General features: G+C 39.4%; 2 protein-coding genes across 3 annotated transcripts; both read left to right on the top strand.

The window, feature by feature from the left end:
- Positions 1–133: 133 nt before the first annotated feature.
- LOC311260133 (trypsin-3-like) lies at positions 134–2,308 on the top strand (the record flags this gene model as incomplete). Its single annotated transcript, XM_084357648.1, has 5 exons — positions 134–203; positions 375–528; positions 1,353–1,615; positions 1,935–2,071; positions 2,158–2,308. 5 exons carry the CDS (start codon positions 134–136, stop codon positions 2,305–2,307), a joined length of 774 nt encoding a protein of 257 aa, XP_084213774.1. The 3' UTR covers position 2,308.
- A 3,738-nt stretch (positions 2,309–6,046) lies between these two features.
- On the top strand, positions 6,047–10,561 carry has1 (hyaluronan synthase 1). Of its 2 annotated transcripts, none has more exons than XM_084356374.1 (5): positions 6,047–6,170; positions 7,327–8,035; positions 8,128–8,353; positions 8,610–8,742; positions 8,850–10,561. In XM_084356374.1, exons 2-5 carry the CDS (start codon positions 7,340–7,342, stop codon positions 9,523–9,525), a joined length of 1,731 nt encoding a protein of 576 aa, XP_084212500.1. In that variant the 5' UTR covers positions 6,047–6,170; positions 7,327–7,339; the 3' UTR covers positions 9,526–10,561. The 2 variants fall into 2 exon arrangements, with proteins under 2 accessions (XP_084212500.1, XP_084212501.1); XM_084356375.1 differs by lacking the exon at positions 6,047–6,170 and adding an exon at positions 6,346–6,389.
- Positions 10,562–16,307: the final 5,746 nt, after the last annotated feature.

The following is a 16,307-nucleotide window of genomic DNA, read 5'->3' as shown; positions in this document are numbered from 1 at the left end:
ATTCCAAATGTCAGTATTTGCAATTCAGATTGTTTCTTCATCCAAGCTGTTTTTCTCAGTATTGACTTGTAATCTTGTTTTTCTGTCTGTTACTGTATACTGTACATTATGGTGTTCTGGGGAAATGTAACACATGTTTGAGTTGTACCTAGGGGACCTTGAGAGACAGGAGATAAGAGGACTAAAATACCTGAAACTAAGAGGTGAGGACACATTAGGACAACCGCCTGATAGAAGTCATGAAACTTTTCCTTCTTCTGGCTCTCCTTGGAGGGGCAGGTATAATACAGAAGTGATATTAACATGTTCAGATACTCTGAAATGATCATTTTCTCTGTTTTTGTCACTTCTTTTTTTTGTCTTTATCATTGCAGTTGCCCTGGAGGGAGATGAGAAGATTGTTGGAGGGTATGAGTGTCCAAAGAACTCTGTGCCCTACCAAGTGTCTCTCTGGACCGGGTACAACTTCTGTGGTGGGACTCTCCTGTCTGAGGAGTGGGTGCTCTCTGCTGCACACTGCAAAACAAAGTAAGAGAGTATCTATAGTGTTTGAAAACTTAAAACCTTTTTTTTTCTTAAAAAGCTTTTTCATTGTGATTGTCCCTTAAAGGTGCAATATGTAAGATATGGCCAGGATTTTAGTAGAAAATAAGTTTTGGCATTGTTGAAGATATCTATGTATTATGTTGCAGCGATATCTACTAAAGTTAGCATGCTCACCAGCGAGCTCCAGCCTGTCCTGTCTGGTAATATCACTTTGTACCTCAAGAGTTGACAGTTCGACAGTGCAGCCCTCCATAGTTTCAGCTGGGAGGTGTATGCGAGTGGCGAGTTTGCTGTTATACAAGCTCTTTTAGCTTTTTTAGTCGAATAGATAAACAAAATAAAAATGTCACAAAATGTCAAAAAACTATTTGTAACTATTTGTTTGTAACTATTTTCCATATTAAGCAGAAAATACAATACAATCTCAATAACCACGGGAAAGACGAGCTGAATTGCTCTGTTAAAGGTGTTACTGATAACATGTATCAAGTAAATGTGGGATTACGTCTCCCCCTCGTTGCATTCACGTGTAAACCTGGTGAACATTGTCAAATTATTAATTTACAATCGGAATAATGTTTTTCATGAAAAGTTAAAAATTCTTTTTAAGTTTTGTTTACATAAAAATGTAACTCAACCTAAAACATTAAAACTCGAAAGAGACAAAATAAAACTCACCAAAACTGTCTTAGTTTGTCTTTGCACATTTTTGAAACTCTCATTACACATGGTACTGTTAAGCTAGTTTTGGGGGTGGAAGCAGCAAGAGTGCGACGTCACCTTAAATACATATTTATTTCTTCCAGGTCAGATGTTGAAGTTCGACTGGGAGAGCATGACCTCTGGGAAACTGACGGGACTGAGCAGCACATCATGTCTGCCAAGTTTATCCGCCACCCTGACTACAACTCCCGCACTCAGGACAGTGATATCATGCTGATCAAACTGAGTCGACCTGCCACTCTGAACAGCTTCGTACGGCCAGCTACTCTTCCTTCAAAGTGTGCCAGCGACGGGACAAAGTGTCAGATCTCTGGATGGGGCAGTCTTCGACCCAGCGATGAAGGCTGTGAGTTACACGCTGTCAAGCACTCGATAACTAGAGAAACGATCTGACAGTGAGAGAATGCTCTTTTGGATGTTTGAGGGGCAGGGGTGAAAAAATAAAAAGGGCACCAGCTGTGTGTGGTGGGGCACCAGCATGCAGAAAGGGCACTGGAAGGGACCCTAGAGGTTACTTTATCATGTTTTATCTACCACAGGGGCATCCAAGAGGGCATTTTCACAGCTTAAGATAAAAAAAAAAAAAAAAGCGACACCAAAAAAAGTATATGAACAGAAGGATTGTGAATTTCTTGTGGTGCATACTCTTTTTCTATGTTTTCCAGCGAGGTACCCTCATCAGTTGCAGTGCCTGGACGCCCCTCTCCTGAGCGATGACACATGCTTTAATGCATATCCTTTCCAAATCACTGAAAACATGATCTGTGCTGGCTATCTGGAGGGAGGGAAGGACTCCTGTCAGGTAATACAGAGATCGGGGGTATGTTTCTGCCTCTTGATGTATATAGAATGTATCAGTGAAGATAACCCCATCTTTTTTCTCTTCAGGGTGACTCCGGGGGTCCGATGATGTGTGACGGGCAACTCCAGGGAGTCGTGTCTTGGGGGCACGGCTGCGCCCTAAGAAACAAGCCCGGGGTGTACACAAAAGTTTGCAATTACATCTCCTGGATCAAGAACACCATGGCGTCTGGCTGAGCAGCAAAGAAATTAAAGTCAACTGTATGATGTGCTGTATACTGTGTGGTTTGTACAGGTCTATGTCAGCAAGTATCTAAGAATATAACATCCTCTGTGAAGGGAAACACATCTGCCTTTCTCCTCACGTCTTCCCTCACACAAACACAAGAGTACAACTCTCACCCAGACTTTACGTTACTGTAAATTGACGGACAGGTGTTTCGAACCAGTGTGTTTTTAGTATGTGCGTTTGAAAAGCTACTTGTCCTCATGACCATAATTCATAGCTTTGGTGAGCGTGACTGTAAATCAAAACGGAAAGTATCAAAGAGCGTGTGACAGATGTAGCTGCCTCCCATGCTGTCACAGTATTTGGCTGTATCCGAGCTCTGACTAAGAACGACTTTGCAATGAAAGGGCAGACATGTTTCTGACTCGAGGATGCCTCAGTAGAGCGCAGAACAGTTGAGGAACAAACCTGACATTTACAGTCAGCAGACAGTAAATCACCAGATGCAAAAAATGCTGCTACACTGCTCTCTGTGGGTTCAAACTATAAAACATGTTGCACACTCTGGCCACACTCCATAATCTCTGATTATGGAGCACTGCTTCATACAAATGTGGCACTTAGACAGTTGAGTATCTCCTTTTTAGCTGCAGTTCATCAAAACTATATGAGATTACAACTGGACTTTAATGCTGTTTGTGTTTTGAATTGAAATTTAAACGCAGGTGGACGTTATTAAGCAGTTTTGAGCACCTGTAGGAGTTACTGATTCCCTGCCAGTGAAACCGCTCTGTAACCCCATTGTGGACGGGCACAAACTTGCAATCAAGCAGCATCAGGTGCACATATGAGAGTACTGCATCACGAAATCCCCAAATGATTTAAGTGGATTTTGGTTTCTTGGGTGTGGCACAGAGCAGAGCAGTGAGTCACAAGGCATTTACTTGACCACCGAATAAAGACCTAACGAGGTTTCTAAGACTCATACGCTGTGTACAATAAATAGCTCTCAGCTCTGTGAAGCACGCTGGATGCTACACTTTTTTTTAAAACATGGTTTTGGACAGGATGTTGATTCTGGCAACACAGATGTCCGTGTTTTCAATGCTACAGAATTCCACAAACCATATTTACCAGCTACTTAGAAGTTATGGCAGCTTGGTAAAAGACTCCCTCTGCTTCTGAAGTGTCCTTTACAGTACATGTTCTTGATGTGGCCACAGACGAATGCAGTTTCTGCTTCAGCAATGATTAACCAAGTACTTGTCAAAGAAGAGCGAAACCAGCAGCTTGACATTGACCCTCATAAAAATGGAACTATAAAAAGGAAAAAGAAGCAAAGGACAATATGCTAATTGATTATGTAATAATTTAATGATAATAGTTTGTGAAAAGATTCAATCAAATACCCCACACAGGCATGCATAGAATATCTGATGGACAAAGAGAGCATTTTGGAGATGATTACTTAAAACATCATGTTTGACATTGAATAAATTTTCCATATATAGAGTTGCCTTTGAATTACTGCACAGTGCTGCAGTTAACATTAACTATGCTAAAGATAGTGATAAATCCTAAATCCAAAATAGAAATTCAAAATGATGATATAAAAATCACAATTATTAGATAAAACATATTGAAATTATGAAATATGCATCATAATAATTATTATTACTTTTTAATCTCATAATTATGATTTACCAGGAATATATATATATATATATATATATATATATATATATATATATATACATATGTCAGGGTCAGGGGACCTAACTAAGGACAGGGTTAAAGGATAAGTTCACTCAAAATGAAAATTCAGTGATTATCTACTCACCCTCGTGTTGATGGAAAGTCAGGTGAACTGGAGCTTCACAGCAAAACAGAGTTGCAGCATTCTCCTCTGGAAAAATACAACATATAATGGCTCAATACAGCTTGTCCGGTGCAAACCAAGTCTCTGGAAAACCCAAGATCCCAAATTGGTTTGAAAAGAGGTTATTTACACCCTCTTAGTGTGGCATGTGGTGGGGTGTGTGCTAACGCTTTTAGCTTAGCAGCTCCAGTGAAGATTTTGCCTGGAACAAGGCTGTAAATGTTGTCTTTTCAAATCAATTTGGGATCCCTGGGCTTGACTTGAATTACAGAGGATGAACTCTATGGCCATTTTATGATTTCTTTTTTATGACTTCCCCATCTACTTTAGTTTTTCAGGAGAACAGTGCTACCCTGTTTTGCTGTGAAGCTCCAGAAATGTTAGGTGGACTACGAAACTTGAGTGAACTTCCTTTACTGTGATCAGATTTTCAAGTTTTGGTTGGTATTCTATCGGCAGTGTTTGCACAAGCTGTACAGTTGATTTAGGTAAGAGAAAAGTGTATTATGGTAGTCAAACCTAGAAGAGATAAATGCATGAACAAGTGCATCAGCATCTGCCGTGGAAAGAGCGGGGCGAACCTTGGCTATGTCTGGCAGGCGAACCACCATATGAAACGTGTGGCTGCCTCTGCAAAACAAGATCATCTACAGCACATTGTTGTAAATCACACTAATAAAAACATACAGCTCTCATGGAGAATCCCCACATATAATAACACGTCCAGTAAATTGCGCCTGTTTCCGTGTCCCTACACATGTCGACTGGCACAGCCTCTGTACATGACATCAGCTGCCTGGTGGCTTCTATTTGAGTCCTACATGAAGCGTGTTGACGGCTCAGGCCAGCTCCTGCGGCTAAGGGTGGGGACCCTCAGGAGCGGTCAACAGATTTTCCCTGTAAAGAAACTCTCCAGGGATGTAATCATGGTTAAGTTAGAACAGTGGCAGCGACTCAGTGAAGCAGAATGGGCGGCTTTAGTCCTCTGAAGTCAGAGATTAGTCGCATAGAAAAAAGACAAGACTTCCTTTTACAGCTTTGACTACCCCCTCCTATTACACTTAACTGAGAAGACCCATTCCACCCCTCATGCCTACTTTACTCTTGCTTTGGCTTTATTGACATCTGCAGTTTAGAAAGGCGCCAGCAGAGGGCAACATCCAACTAGTGTACAAGCTCGACTGCAGCTTCTGGTCTTACACATCTTCTCTCTCATGGTTATAATTGAATACCTCCACATTCTGTTCAATGGACTCTTACTACACTGCAATTTATACAATGTTTCTGCACAGATAGCTGTACATTTCTGATAAGAATAATATAACAATAATATTAATAATATTAATAATCTTAATGATATCAATATTGTTATTATTATTAATACGCAATTATTATTATTATTATTATTAATAATAATAATAATAATAATAATAATACATACAAGTACAAATTAAATGACGATTGAATAAAATAAAATTGTGTTATCAAAAAATGTTTTGGTTTGTGTTAGTCTGGAAATAGGTTTATGTTGGCTTTAAGAGGCAAAACGGAGCAAACTAGAGAGAGAATAAAACAAGAAGTTTCCCTAGAGTTTCCAAACAGAAGTGAGGAATGGTAGAAATTTCGGCTGAACAAGGAGACGAAGTATAAAAGATGTCCGCAACAATGTTCTCCACTGCGTCCGTCTGGACTGTTTGGGAGCCTCTCTTTCAGTCTTCTCGGGTGTCACAGTTTTAAGGATCTCTATGGCAAAAAAGAAAACAAAGCAGCCGTATGCAGCCCGCACACTGAAGTGGGGACCACCGCCTTGCTCCTGACGCACGGCTGAGTCAGCGGGGTCGCGCGTAATTGACAATTCCCAAGATATATAAAGCGCGCGCACACGGCCCCACAGCCTCAACCTGCGAGCTTATAAAGACCAGAAGCTCGACGCCAGGTCGCCAGACACGAGAAACACCGAGTGGATGTCTCGCCGGGGAAACTTGACATCAGGTATGATTCTAATTAATAACTTTATTGTGTGTTTAGTGGCTTTAATTAACTCCTGTTTGGCTAATTATTTAACTCATAAATACAGTATAGTTAGTTTTTAAATGGTTAGAAGCAGGCTGCCATTTAAATAAAAACAAAATAGTTTCTGTAGACTCATTAGCGATGATATGATTTTAAAAAATGCGTCAATGAAAACAGATTTCTGAATTTCTGATTGCGGTAAGATGGCTGATGCTTTTACATGTGACATTCAGGCTTTAATTAGTTATGTTTTAATAGTAAGTCTAGTCAATTGATAAGAAAAGGTATTTCATTTTGCGTTATTGCCTCTGTCAGCTAGTTATCTATCATTATGTAATGTGCATGTGTCTATATCTTGTCGCTAACCTGCAGTATTTTAAATTTACACATTGATTCAAGGTTTTTTTTAATATTCTTAAATATATTAAATATAATATAAATAAGATGACATTGAATATACATTTTTTAAAAGTAGTAGTAAATTTACTCAAGTACTTTGAGGTACTTGTATTTACTTAATTTTGTTTCTTTATACTTCCACTCCACTACATTTTGGGGGCAAATTTTAATCTACTTTTAATCCTCTACATGTATTTAATCATTTTAGTTACTAGTTACTTTGCAGATTACATGCTGCATTAGAGCCAAAGTACTGCATTTTTTAAATTAATTTTAGTTATTTGTAAAATTTACATGTATATTAATATACGTATAATTCACTTTTACTTGTTCTTTTCATATTTAAGTGCATTTAATATCAGATACTTTACTCAAATATTATTCATATAGTTCTAAGTTAGTACCAAAGTTATAATTTAACACGCTATCTATTTACTTTTACTGCTGTAGCTTGTATATTATTATTGTTACATGTATTTGTACACAAAAGGCTCACTTGTTCTTGTTCAGCGCTGGTACACAGGATTTTAATAGAAAACACTGGAGCTGAAAGCTTCTTGTATGTCGGGTAGCTACTCTATTTTCCAGCTTGTTAATGTGTCTTGCAACAGTCCACATAAAACAAGTAATTTACGCCCTTTTTTCCAAACTGCTGTGAGTGTCTGTGTACAAATCCAGTAGGAATCCATCCTTTACCACCCATACTAACATGTGGCGTCTCCTCTGTGTCTGTTAGGTAAAGAAACACAATGGAGCTGAAACCTATATTGAAGAAGCTGGGCTCGACGACCCGTGCCATCTTCACCTTCCTCTTTGCTCTGCTGGTCTTGGGTGTGATGGTGTGGGCCTACGTACAGGGTTTCCAACTGGTCACCTCCGCATATGGAATCATCTCCTTTGGCTTTTATGGACTTCTCCTCTCGGTGCACGTGTTGATCCAGAGCTTATTCGCCTTCATTGAACACCGGCGAATGAAAGCCCGCACAGAGTCGTGCACCTACACCAAAACCATTGGCTTCACTATATCGGCTTACCAGGAGGACCCCACCTATCTCCGAGAGTGTCTCAACTCCATTAGGGCCCTCAAGTATCCACCTGAGCTGCTGCGCATCATCATGGTGATAGACGGGAACAAAGACGATGACCGATACATGATGGAGATGTTCAAAGAGATTTTTGCTGACCAGGACCCTGGCTGTTTTGTGTGGAGCAACAACTACCATACATGGGACCCCACCCAGGCCCAGCAGGATGTGGAGATGGCGACAGGGATGGGCCCGGGAGGGGATGCTGATTATATTATAGGAGAGGATCCAGAGAGAAAAGAGGTAGAGCGCCTGATCCAAAGCAAGAACTGCGTGTGCATCATGCAGCAGTGGGGCGGCAAGCGGGAAGTGATGTACACAGCGTTTAAAGCTCTCGGGTCTTCAGTTGACTACATACAGGTATCTATTTTTGTCATTGAAGATAGTTTTATGAAAGGAAAATGACAGTGTTGCACACTTTTTATGACACGACTCGCTTTCCCCTTCACCAGGTGTGTGATTCGGACACCAAGCTGGACTGCCTGGCCACTGTGGAGCTGGTCAAAGTGTTGGAGAGCGACCCCAAGTACGGCGCTGTGGGAGGAGATGTGATGATCCTCAACCTGAAAGAGTCTTACATCAGCTTCATGAGCAGTCTGAGGTACTGGATGGCTTTCAACATCGAGAGGGCCTGCCAGTCCTTCTTCGACTGTGTGTCCTGCATCAGTGGTCCTCTGGGTAAGAAAATGTAGTTTTTCCTGTCATGTGGATCAAAGTTATAAGGAAACAATAAAGCATTAGCAGTTATGGCTTAATTGGTGCAATAAGCAGTTCTGGAGACAGATAGTTTATTGTTGAGGTCATTAAATTTAGATGCTTGGGCGTTAATATTTGACAACCATAAGATAAGACTCAACAATTAACAGCCTTTGATAATGCACCTTGTAACTAATATTTCTTTTGTGTTTGTGGTTTCTTCAATTGCTCCGTGAAGGTCTGTACAGAAACGATCTCCTCCAGCAGTTTCTCGAGTCGTGGTACAACCAGAAGTTTTTGGGAAGTCACTGCACATTTGGCGACGACAGACATCTTACCAACCGAATGCTGAGCATGGGCTTTGCTACAAAGTAAGAAGCAGAACAATATTGCGCACAGATATGACAATAGACAATTATCTTGATGTTGTAATCTATGCTGGTTGTTTCATAGATCTTATTTTTTCCATTTCCTTCAGATACACAGCCCGCTCCAAATGCTACACGGAGACACCTGGTCAGTTTCTGCGCTGGCTCAACCAGCAGACTCGCTGGACAAAATCTTACTTCCGTGAGTGGCTCTACAACGCGATGTGGTGGCACAAGCACCACCTCTGGATGACCTACGAGTCCATCGTCTCAGGTATCTTCCCCTTCTTCGTCACCGCCACCATCATCCAGCTGTTTTGGACAGGCACGTTGTGGGACCTCCTCTGGATCCTGTGCTGCATCCAGCTGATCGGGCTGGTGAAAGCAGCTTACGCCTGCATCCTGCGCAGAGACATGGTGATGGTGTTCATGTCCCTGTACTCGGCGCTGTACATGACCAGCCTGCTGCCTGCAAAGTACTTTGCCATTCTCACCATGAACAAAAGCAGCTGGGGGACATCAGGCAGGCGTAAGATTGTAGGGAACTACATGCCTCTCCTCCCTCTGTCAGTGTGGGTGGCCATTTTGTTAGGTGGGCTTGGCTACACAATCTACAAGGAGAGTCAGTTGGACTGGTCAACTGAAGCCAAGATAATGGAGACAGAGTTTCTTGTTTTTGGCTGTGTGGCCTACGTGTCCTACTGGCTGTTTATGATGTGCCTCTACTGGCTGTGGTTCCGCAAGATATGTAGAAGACGTGCACATAGTTACAAACTGAACGTATAGAACTAGTGAAGGACGATAATTTATTAGAATTTAACCAACTGCATTATTTTATTCAGTCTATTTCATTTATTTATTTTGTTTCCACTTTAATAACCGAAGGACATGAGCTTTTCATGCAGCTACTACACCAACCAAACTGCCAGAATAAATGTTAACAAACATTTTACTCTGGCAACTGACAAAAAAGATAAGAAAAAAAAGGAAATTTAAATATTGGTAATATAAATGAAAGGGATATTGTACATATTACCAGAGGATTTTTAAAAAGTAAAAAATATCACTAATATATATGAGGACAAATGTTTGATTCATATGGAGATGTTGCTACACATTTATATGAAACTGTACTGAGGGCCTTTGGGCCCACGCACTTCTCAGGTGTCAGACAATGATGGCAGAGATGGCCTTCCATCAGATATTTATTTGTGATACCTAAAGATTGGAAAAGAGCTATTTAGATATAAAAAAAAATGTATTTAAGGGTTTGGGCAATGGGTCTTGGGTTATGTGTACATAGATTACTTTAACAACACAAAGATTCACAGTTGCGGATGCTTTACCATTTTAAGTGACCATTACTTTACCACTGTCGTTGTTATTGCACTGGATCCTGGACTGCAGCATGGCAGACCTACTTGAAAATACAGAAAATGGTAGTTAGAGTATTATACAGTGGAAAATATGTGCAAGCGGAAAGAAGTAAACTGTACCTCTGTGAGAAAACTGGAAACTAAACAATGATAACAACGCTGTGGCTTAGGACCAAAACATGGAGTCACTCACTGAAACAATGGGGACTGATGTTTCTTTGTTGCTGTATATATACTCTGTTTACTCTGGGCGTGTTGTGTAAGATGCACTTTGTTGAATTTGTCATTACATAGGAAAATTGACAAAAAACATTGCACATTTTAATATTATTTTCTGAACAAAACACTTGTTGTAATGGCTGGAATTTGTCTGAAAATGTGAAAAAACTGAAGGTTTTTGGGGACTTGTACAGACATTTGAAAATAAATTATTTTTCTAACATGTACAGTTTTGTGTGTCGTTGAATCAAAATCACATTATTTACAGAGAACTTTGGACAATTGACTTGGTAAATCAATGCTATCATAAAAGAAGTCAATGAAATTGAATTGAATTACAATGAAAAGTCCAACATGACCTGTAACTAGGCTTCACGCTACACAGCAGCATCCTAAACATCAACCCTTCTACTATGTTAGCATAAGCATAGCTGCTAACACAAATGGCACACTGAATTATGGAAACATGGAAAAAAAAATGTAAACACAGTAATAGACCGAATATTATCATATACCTGTGGCATTGAAGTGTGGGGACCACTTACAAACTCCCAAAATGGCTAAAACAGGAAACCCTGCATGCAGAATTATAAAAAAAGAGTTCACAGATGCACAACCAATAATGCATGCAGGACAGAACTTGGCCTATATCCTCTAAAAATGAAAATTCAAAAGCTTGTCATCACATTTCATAAACATCTTTTATAAAGTGACCCCCACTCTTACCATTACAAAGCTTTTCAGTGCCAGCTGAACAAAGACAAGAGCCCTTTCTACCAGCTGATCCCGAGGCTCTGCCCACACACACCAAAGCTTCAGGACACACACTTAGAGGTCATAAGATTAAAAATAATATCTACAGTGCTTGTAGAAAGTTCTCCTTTTCCTGAAAAAACATTATTATGATTGTGAATTAATAATTTTAAAATGTTTGTTGGGTGCAAAATGATTGATTTGTTTATGTCTGTGTAAGAATTTTGACAATTGGTTCCAGCTTCTAACAAGGTTTAAGAGTCAATAATATAAAGCTGTTGGTATGACGTGGTACCGGTGTTTCGTCAGTGATCAAGAGTCTTGGTGGTTGCCAGTTTATGGAAAAGCGTGGGGAACAAACTGGCAACCACTTGACAGGGTAGCCGAGTCGAACAACAGCGGTGTTGCAGCGTGAGCGCAAGAGACATACTCAGGCGGCGGCCATTTTCCTCTGACATCATATTCAGGGGTGGGAAGCTCAAATGACGCACTGTCTGCAATCTGACCAACTGTTATCATTTCACTGCTTCCTGATTGATTAGCAACTGTAAATACAAAGGATAGTTTAACCTGGAGGGACACTGGACCATATTTAAAGGTAAAACAGAATGCTGCTTCGCCAGTTTTTTTCTCCAAAGTGAGGAAATATAATGTTAAATTTGCATCATTCGGGTTAATGTCAAAATATTAAAGTGATGAACTGCTAAAATAACTTAGTTGTATGGCATGTTTTGAACAAAGGTTGGCCTCTTCTCATCAGCAAAGCTGAACAGCTCTGCATGCGTCAAAGACAAGGATAAGATATAAAAGATACATAAGATATTTTGTGAATGAATTGTAAATTGATAAATATAACGTAAAGGTGTGCGTGCATGCCAGCGGCCATCACCTGCTCGAGTGTGTACACATGCGTGAGCGCGTCTTAGGTGTGCTCCGGTACTTAAACAAATATCACTACACCCCCGAACAACAGCTAATGTTAGCATTCATCCATATTCTTTCTAACGTTACTGTTTGATACAATACAATTTGGAAAGGCGTAAATTAACTCCAAAATATCAATGCCCATCTTGGAGACATTTGTCTAAACCTGGAAATGAAATACACAGGATATAATCAAATGGTAATGTTAGCAAGGAAGTTGTTGAAGGCTAATGTTAGCTAACGAGTTCTTATATATGATGTTTGACCTTGAAATATGGCCAAATGTACCTCCAGATTTTCACTATCCATAGTGAATTGGAATTGGGAAGCTGTAAAATTGCAACAACTTGTCAGATTACTTGCGTTTGTACCACTTGCAACCTGGAACACAGCAGCACTACATTATCGTAGCATTCAAGTTTCCCGCCCTGAGCGTGATGTTGGAAGAAAATGGCCGTGGTGTGAATATGGTCTATTGAAGGGAAGGGATGAAATGCCACATTTAGTGACTGCATGTAATCAATAACACATTTAAAAATCCGGCCCAAACAAATAAGTCCAACACAGATTTCCCTACGGGGACAATAAAGTGTATCGTATTGAATCGTATCGTATCGTATCGTATCGTATAATCTCAAAAAGTTATATCAAGTGTTGGAATGTAGAGGACCTGACCACCATGACTAATATAAAACCAAGGAAAACGCTTAACATGAACAAAGTGTTCACTACAGAGTGGACACTTTGTCATCAAAGAGAGGTTGTGACAGAATCTCCCTTGTTAATATACTCTGAGAATTAAAAGAGACATTTTCTTTGAAGAAATAAATAACATATATCCTGGGTTTCTCCATCTTTCCATCCTCAGAAAGTGCCTTATCTATGTCAGAGAAAAATCAGTGTGTAGTGTTAGCTGCAAAATACACTGACTATTGAAAAAGCTCGACACTAAATGTTTTTAATTGATTAAGAGTGTGCATCTTTAAAATGTATTTCTTATCCTGTGATCATCTGTTTAGTTTTCCTTTGTAAAATGTAATCATTCATTCAACATCAACATTCATGTCAATAAAGCTTATTTAAATTTGAATGTTCATGTTGTACATAATTATAACAACGTGTCATAATCTTGACAAGACTGATAAGGAACATGTTAAAATGCCTGAAGTCAGGGGGTCAGGCTATAGTGACAAGGATTGGCTAGCACAAAGAGTCACAGGGGTGCAAAGTACATTCAGGCTGGTAAAGCTGAAGGAAACACCCCAACACATAGCACGGATCTGTCCTTTCGTGACTTCATGATGACGCTGTTACTGCCACTGAGATGGAAATGTGGTTGGCAACAGGATCATTGATTTTAACAAAACATAATAATATTGCAGAAGTGAATATCAATGATTAATATGCCCTATAAAGGTATGTGACTGTGATGCGCATACTCACAAAAGAAGTGGTTATATCTGGGTTTACCTGTCATCTAATGTGAATTTTAAATAATATACAGGATATACTGCAGTTCACATGCACGTGGAAAACTGCCATAATAAGTTCATAAGTTCATAAGTTCATATGTTAAATAAAATGTATTTCATGTAAATGTAGTTTAATCAGTGTCACACTGATTGTATAAGCAGCATCTTTGAACAAGTCAGCCAACTTCACAGTTATATGACGTGGGTGGGACGGCAGCTTTTTAATCACCTCCAAGTAAGTGATAGGACATTTTGAGGAACTATGATCTTTGTTTTAAATGGAAACATTTTTACGTAACATGTAGGGTGGAGGAACTGTTGCTTAAAGCTTTTTAAAAACCAATTAAAGTTTGTAGGGAGTGACACCCTGTTTATAATACTAACAAAACGATTGTGGAGCTGTCAGTCGGTTGTTAGAGGAGGAGCAGCGCTGCCGCAATCCCACTGATATCAATAGGAAGCAGGGCTAAATATACTGTACAGGCAAACATTTATGTTCAGTGTAAGAACAATGTCACAAATAAGGTGTTCCTGGTTGCACAAACTCCAAAGTGGCTCTTGACGGTATAGATCAACACCTAAAGATATTTTTTTCAAATGTCAAGTGCACCTTTGACAGTCATCTTTATATTTCTGGGTTGAGGATAATGGATCTACACATTCTGATGTAAGGCGTGAATGAGGTGTTGTTTGCTAACACTCACAGTTATATGGGATTGCAACTCAAAATAAGGATTACATAAACACTGAGAGGAAATGTGCTTGAATGATCTCTGATATAATATCACACAGCAATAAAGTCTCACTCCCAGAAGGAGATTGAACTTGTGTTTTTCACTGATCTTTAGTACACAAAAATGCTGCTTTACAAGAAGAAGAGCAGACTTTCAACTTATCGATTCATTTAAAAAGGGAAAGAAAGTAAAATAATATTCAGTTGGGATAGAAAATAAAGTACATTTAAATAAAAATAAAGTAAAGAAAGAAAAGAAAGAAATGAGAATGAACGTAGAGTAACATCAGCATAAATATTAATAGATAAAGATTACAGAAAGGCTAAACAGTTGGGTCTTCAGCTGTTTTTTTAATGATGGTCCACATTTCTTAAGACGAGAGGCAGAACCAGAATTGAGAACTTTTGTTCTGGCAGTGTTGAGCTACTAGAAATTCTGCCAACCAGTTTTAGATTGGACAATATAAACCAAACATTTAATTGCACATCACCACAGTTGGGCAGTCGGGCACCCAAGGTTAATGTATTTTTGTAGGCTAGCCCAGATGTTTGCATCGCCCTGTTTCCCTCTACAAAAAGCCTATGGGATTTTGGATTATTGCAGAAAAAAAGATCTGTGGCAAATACAAGTTAGTGATACTTGCACCTCTTGTTCATTAAGATAATCTTCACAGATGAACACTATTTTTATGATTTTTGAAGCATGAATGATGTCAGAAGTAAAAAGCTAACGAGAGGCAATAAACAAACCAGCCTACACTCGCATGACTTCAACATCAACCAACACTAAGCGTCGTCTCTTTTAGCCGCTAGTTAGCGACCACCTTTTTTAAGACACGTAAGCGCTTTATATTTCAAACATGGGGTATTAACTGACATATTTTATGTTGTAGAACAAAACATGAAAATCTCTTAAGCTTGTGGTAACCACAGACCTTGTTTCTGGGCATTGTTGCACTTCTGGTTCCCTTGTCTTAAAGTTAATGGGTTTTATAAATTTTTCAGTGAAATGCCTGTCAGTGACGACCACAGGCTTGAGATATTAACGTGTGTTGTTCTACGGCATAAAATACATCACTAAATCTTACATAATTATTTCCTGGAAAGGAGAACATCACTCTCAGAAAACTGAATAAATCAAGGTAAAAAAAAAAAGCCTAAAAGAGACTACAGAAGTTGCCACAGACATTAAACGTCATCATGCCGAACACGGAGACTCATCTACTCAAAAGTCCGTCTTTACAGGCAGACTTCGGTTAAAAACTATACTGTAACTCTAACTTTACAACTTAGAGATCGATCAATTTATAGAAAATGTGTATAATAGTTGTGTAGTCATAAGATGCTTAGTGGTGAAGTTTAAGTCATGCAACTGCAATGTAGTCAGTTTGTAGTCTAACATTGGTTTTTCACAACTAGCCATTTCATTTACACTTGAAAATCTCAAAGATGCTAACTTCCGGGTCAGCCTACAAAATACGTCATCCCTACAGCTCTCTATTTGTGTGAAATTCAAGGTTATGGCCAAAAATGTGTTTTCTGAGGTCCCACTAACCTTGACCTGTAACTACCAAACTCTAATTAGTTCATCCTTGAGTCCAAATGGACATCTCTGACTCATCTGAAGAAATTCCCTCAAGGTGAGATATTGTGTTTGAAATAGCAACTGGAGGAATAAAGAGTAAAGAACAAAGATTTCTTCCACCACTGCAAGTCATTCTCCTGCATCAATCCTGTATCTCCTCATTAATTTTAAGTGAGGCTCTAAGAAGAGTTGTGTCTTTTCAGTGCAACACATCGGAGTCAGAGTAAAAAAGTCGAGGCCTTCTTATCCGCTCATCCTTTAAATATGATAATCTCTAACCTCCACTTCCACTCAGCTGCTGTTGCGCAGTAAGAGTAGACGTTGACTAGATGACCACAAGACCACGGGCATCATCAGGAAAACCTCCCACACGTCGTAACAGACAGTATCTGCCTGAATTTCTGCCAGATAGTCAGTGAGTCAAGGCTTCTGACGGCGCTTAAAACAACTGTGATTTGGTAGGCGAGGGTAGTTTCTCACATGAGTAAAAGTGTCTGATTTTCTCA

This window comes from Pagrus pagrus (assembly GCF_965226575.1).
Source record: "Pagrus pagrus genome assembly, chromosome: 7".
Lineage (NCBI taxonomy): Eukaryota > Metazoa > Chordata > Actinopteri > Spariformes > Sparidae > Pagrus > Pagrus pagrus.
This window is presented reverse-complemented; position numbering and strand designations above follow the sequence as displayed.

Bases quoted from the DNA above. Each gene is read 5' to 3' on its own strand.
- has1 (XM_084356374.1), top strand. From the start codon at position 7,340: ATGGAGCTGAAACCTATATTGAAGAAGCTGGGCTCGACGACCCGTGCC. The intron at 8,036-8,127 runs GTATCTATTTTT...CCCCTTCACCAG, and splicing joins CTTCAGTTGACTACATACAG to GTGTGTGATTCGGACACCAA. The intron at 8,743-8,849 runs GTAAGAAGCAGA...CATTTCCTTCAG, and splicing joins AGCATGGGCTTTGCTACAAA to ATACACAGCCCGCTCCAAAT.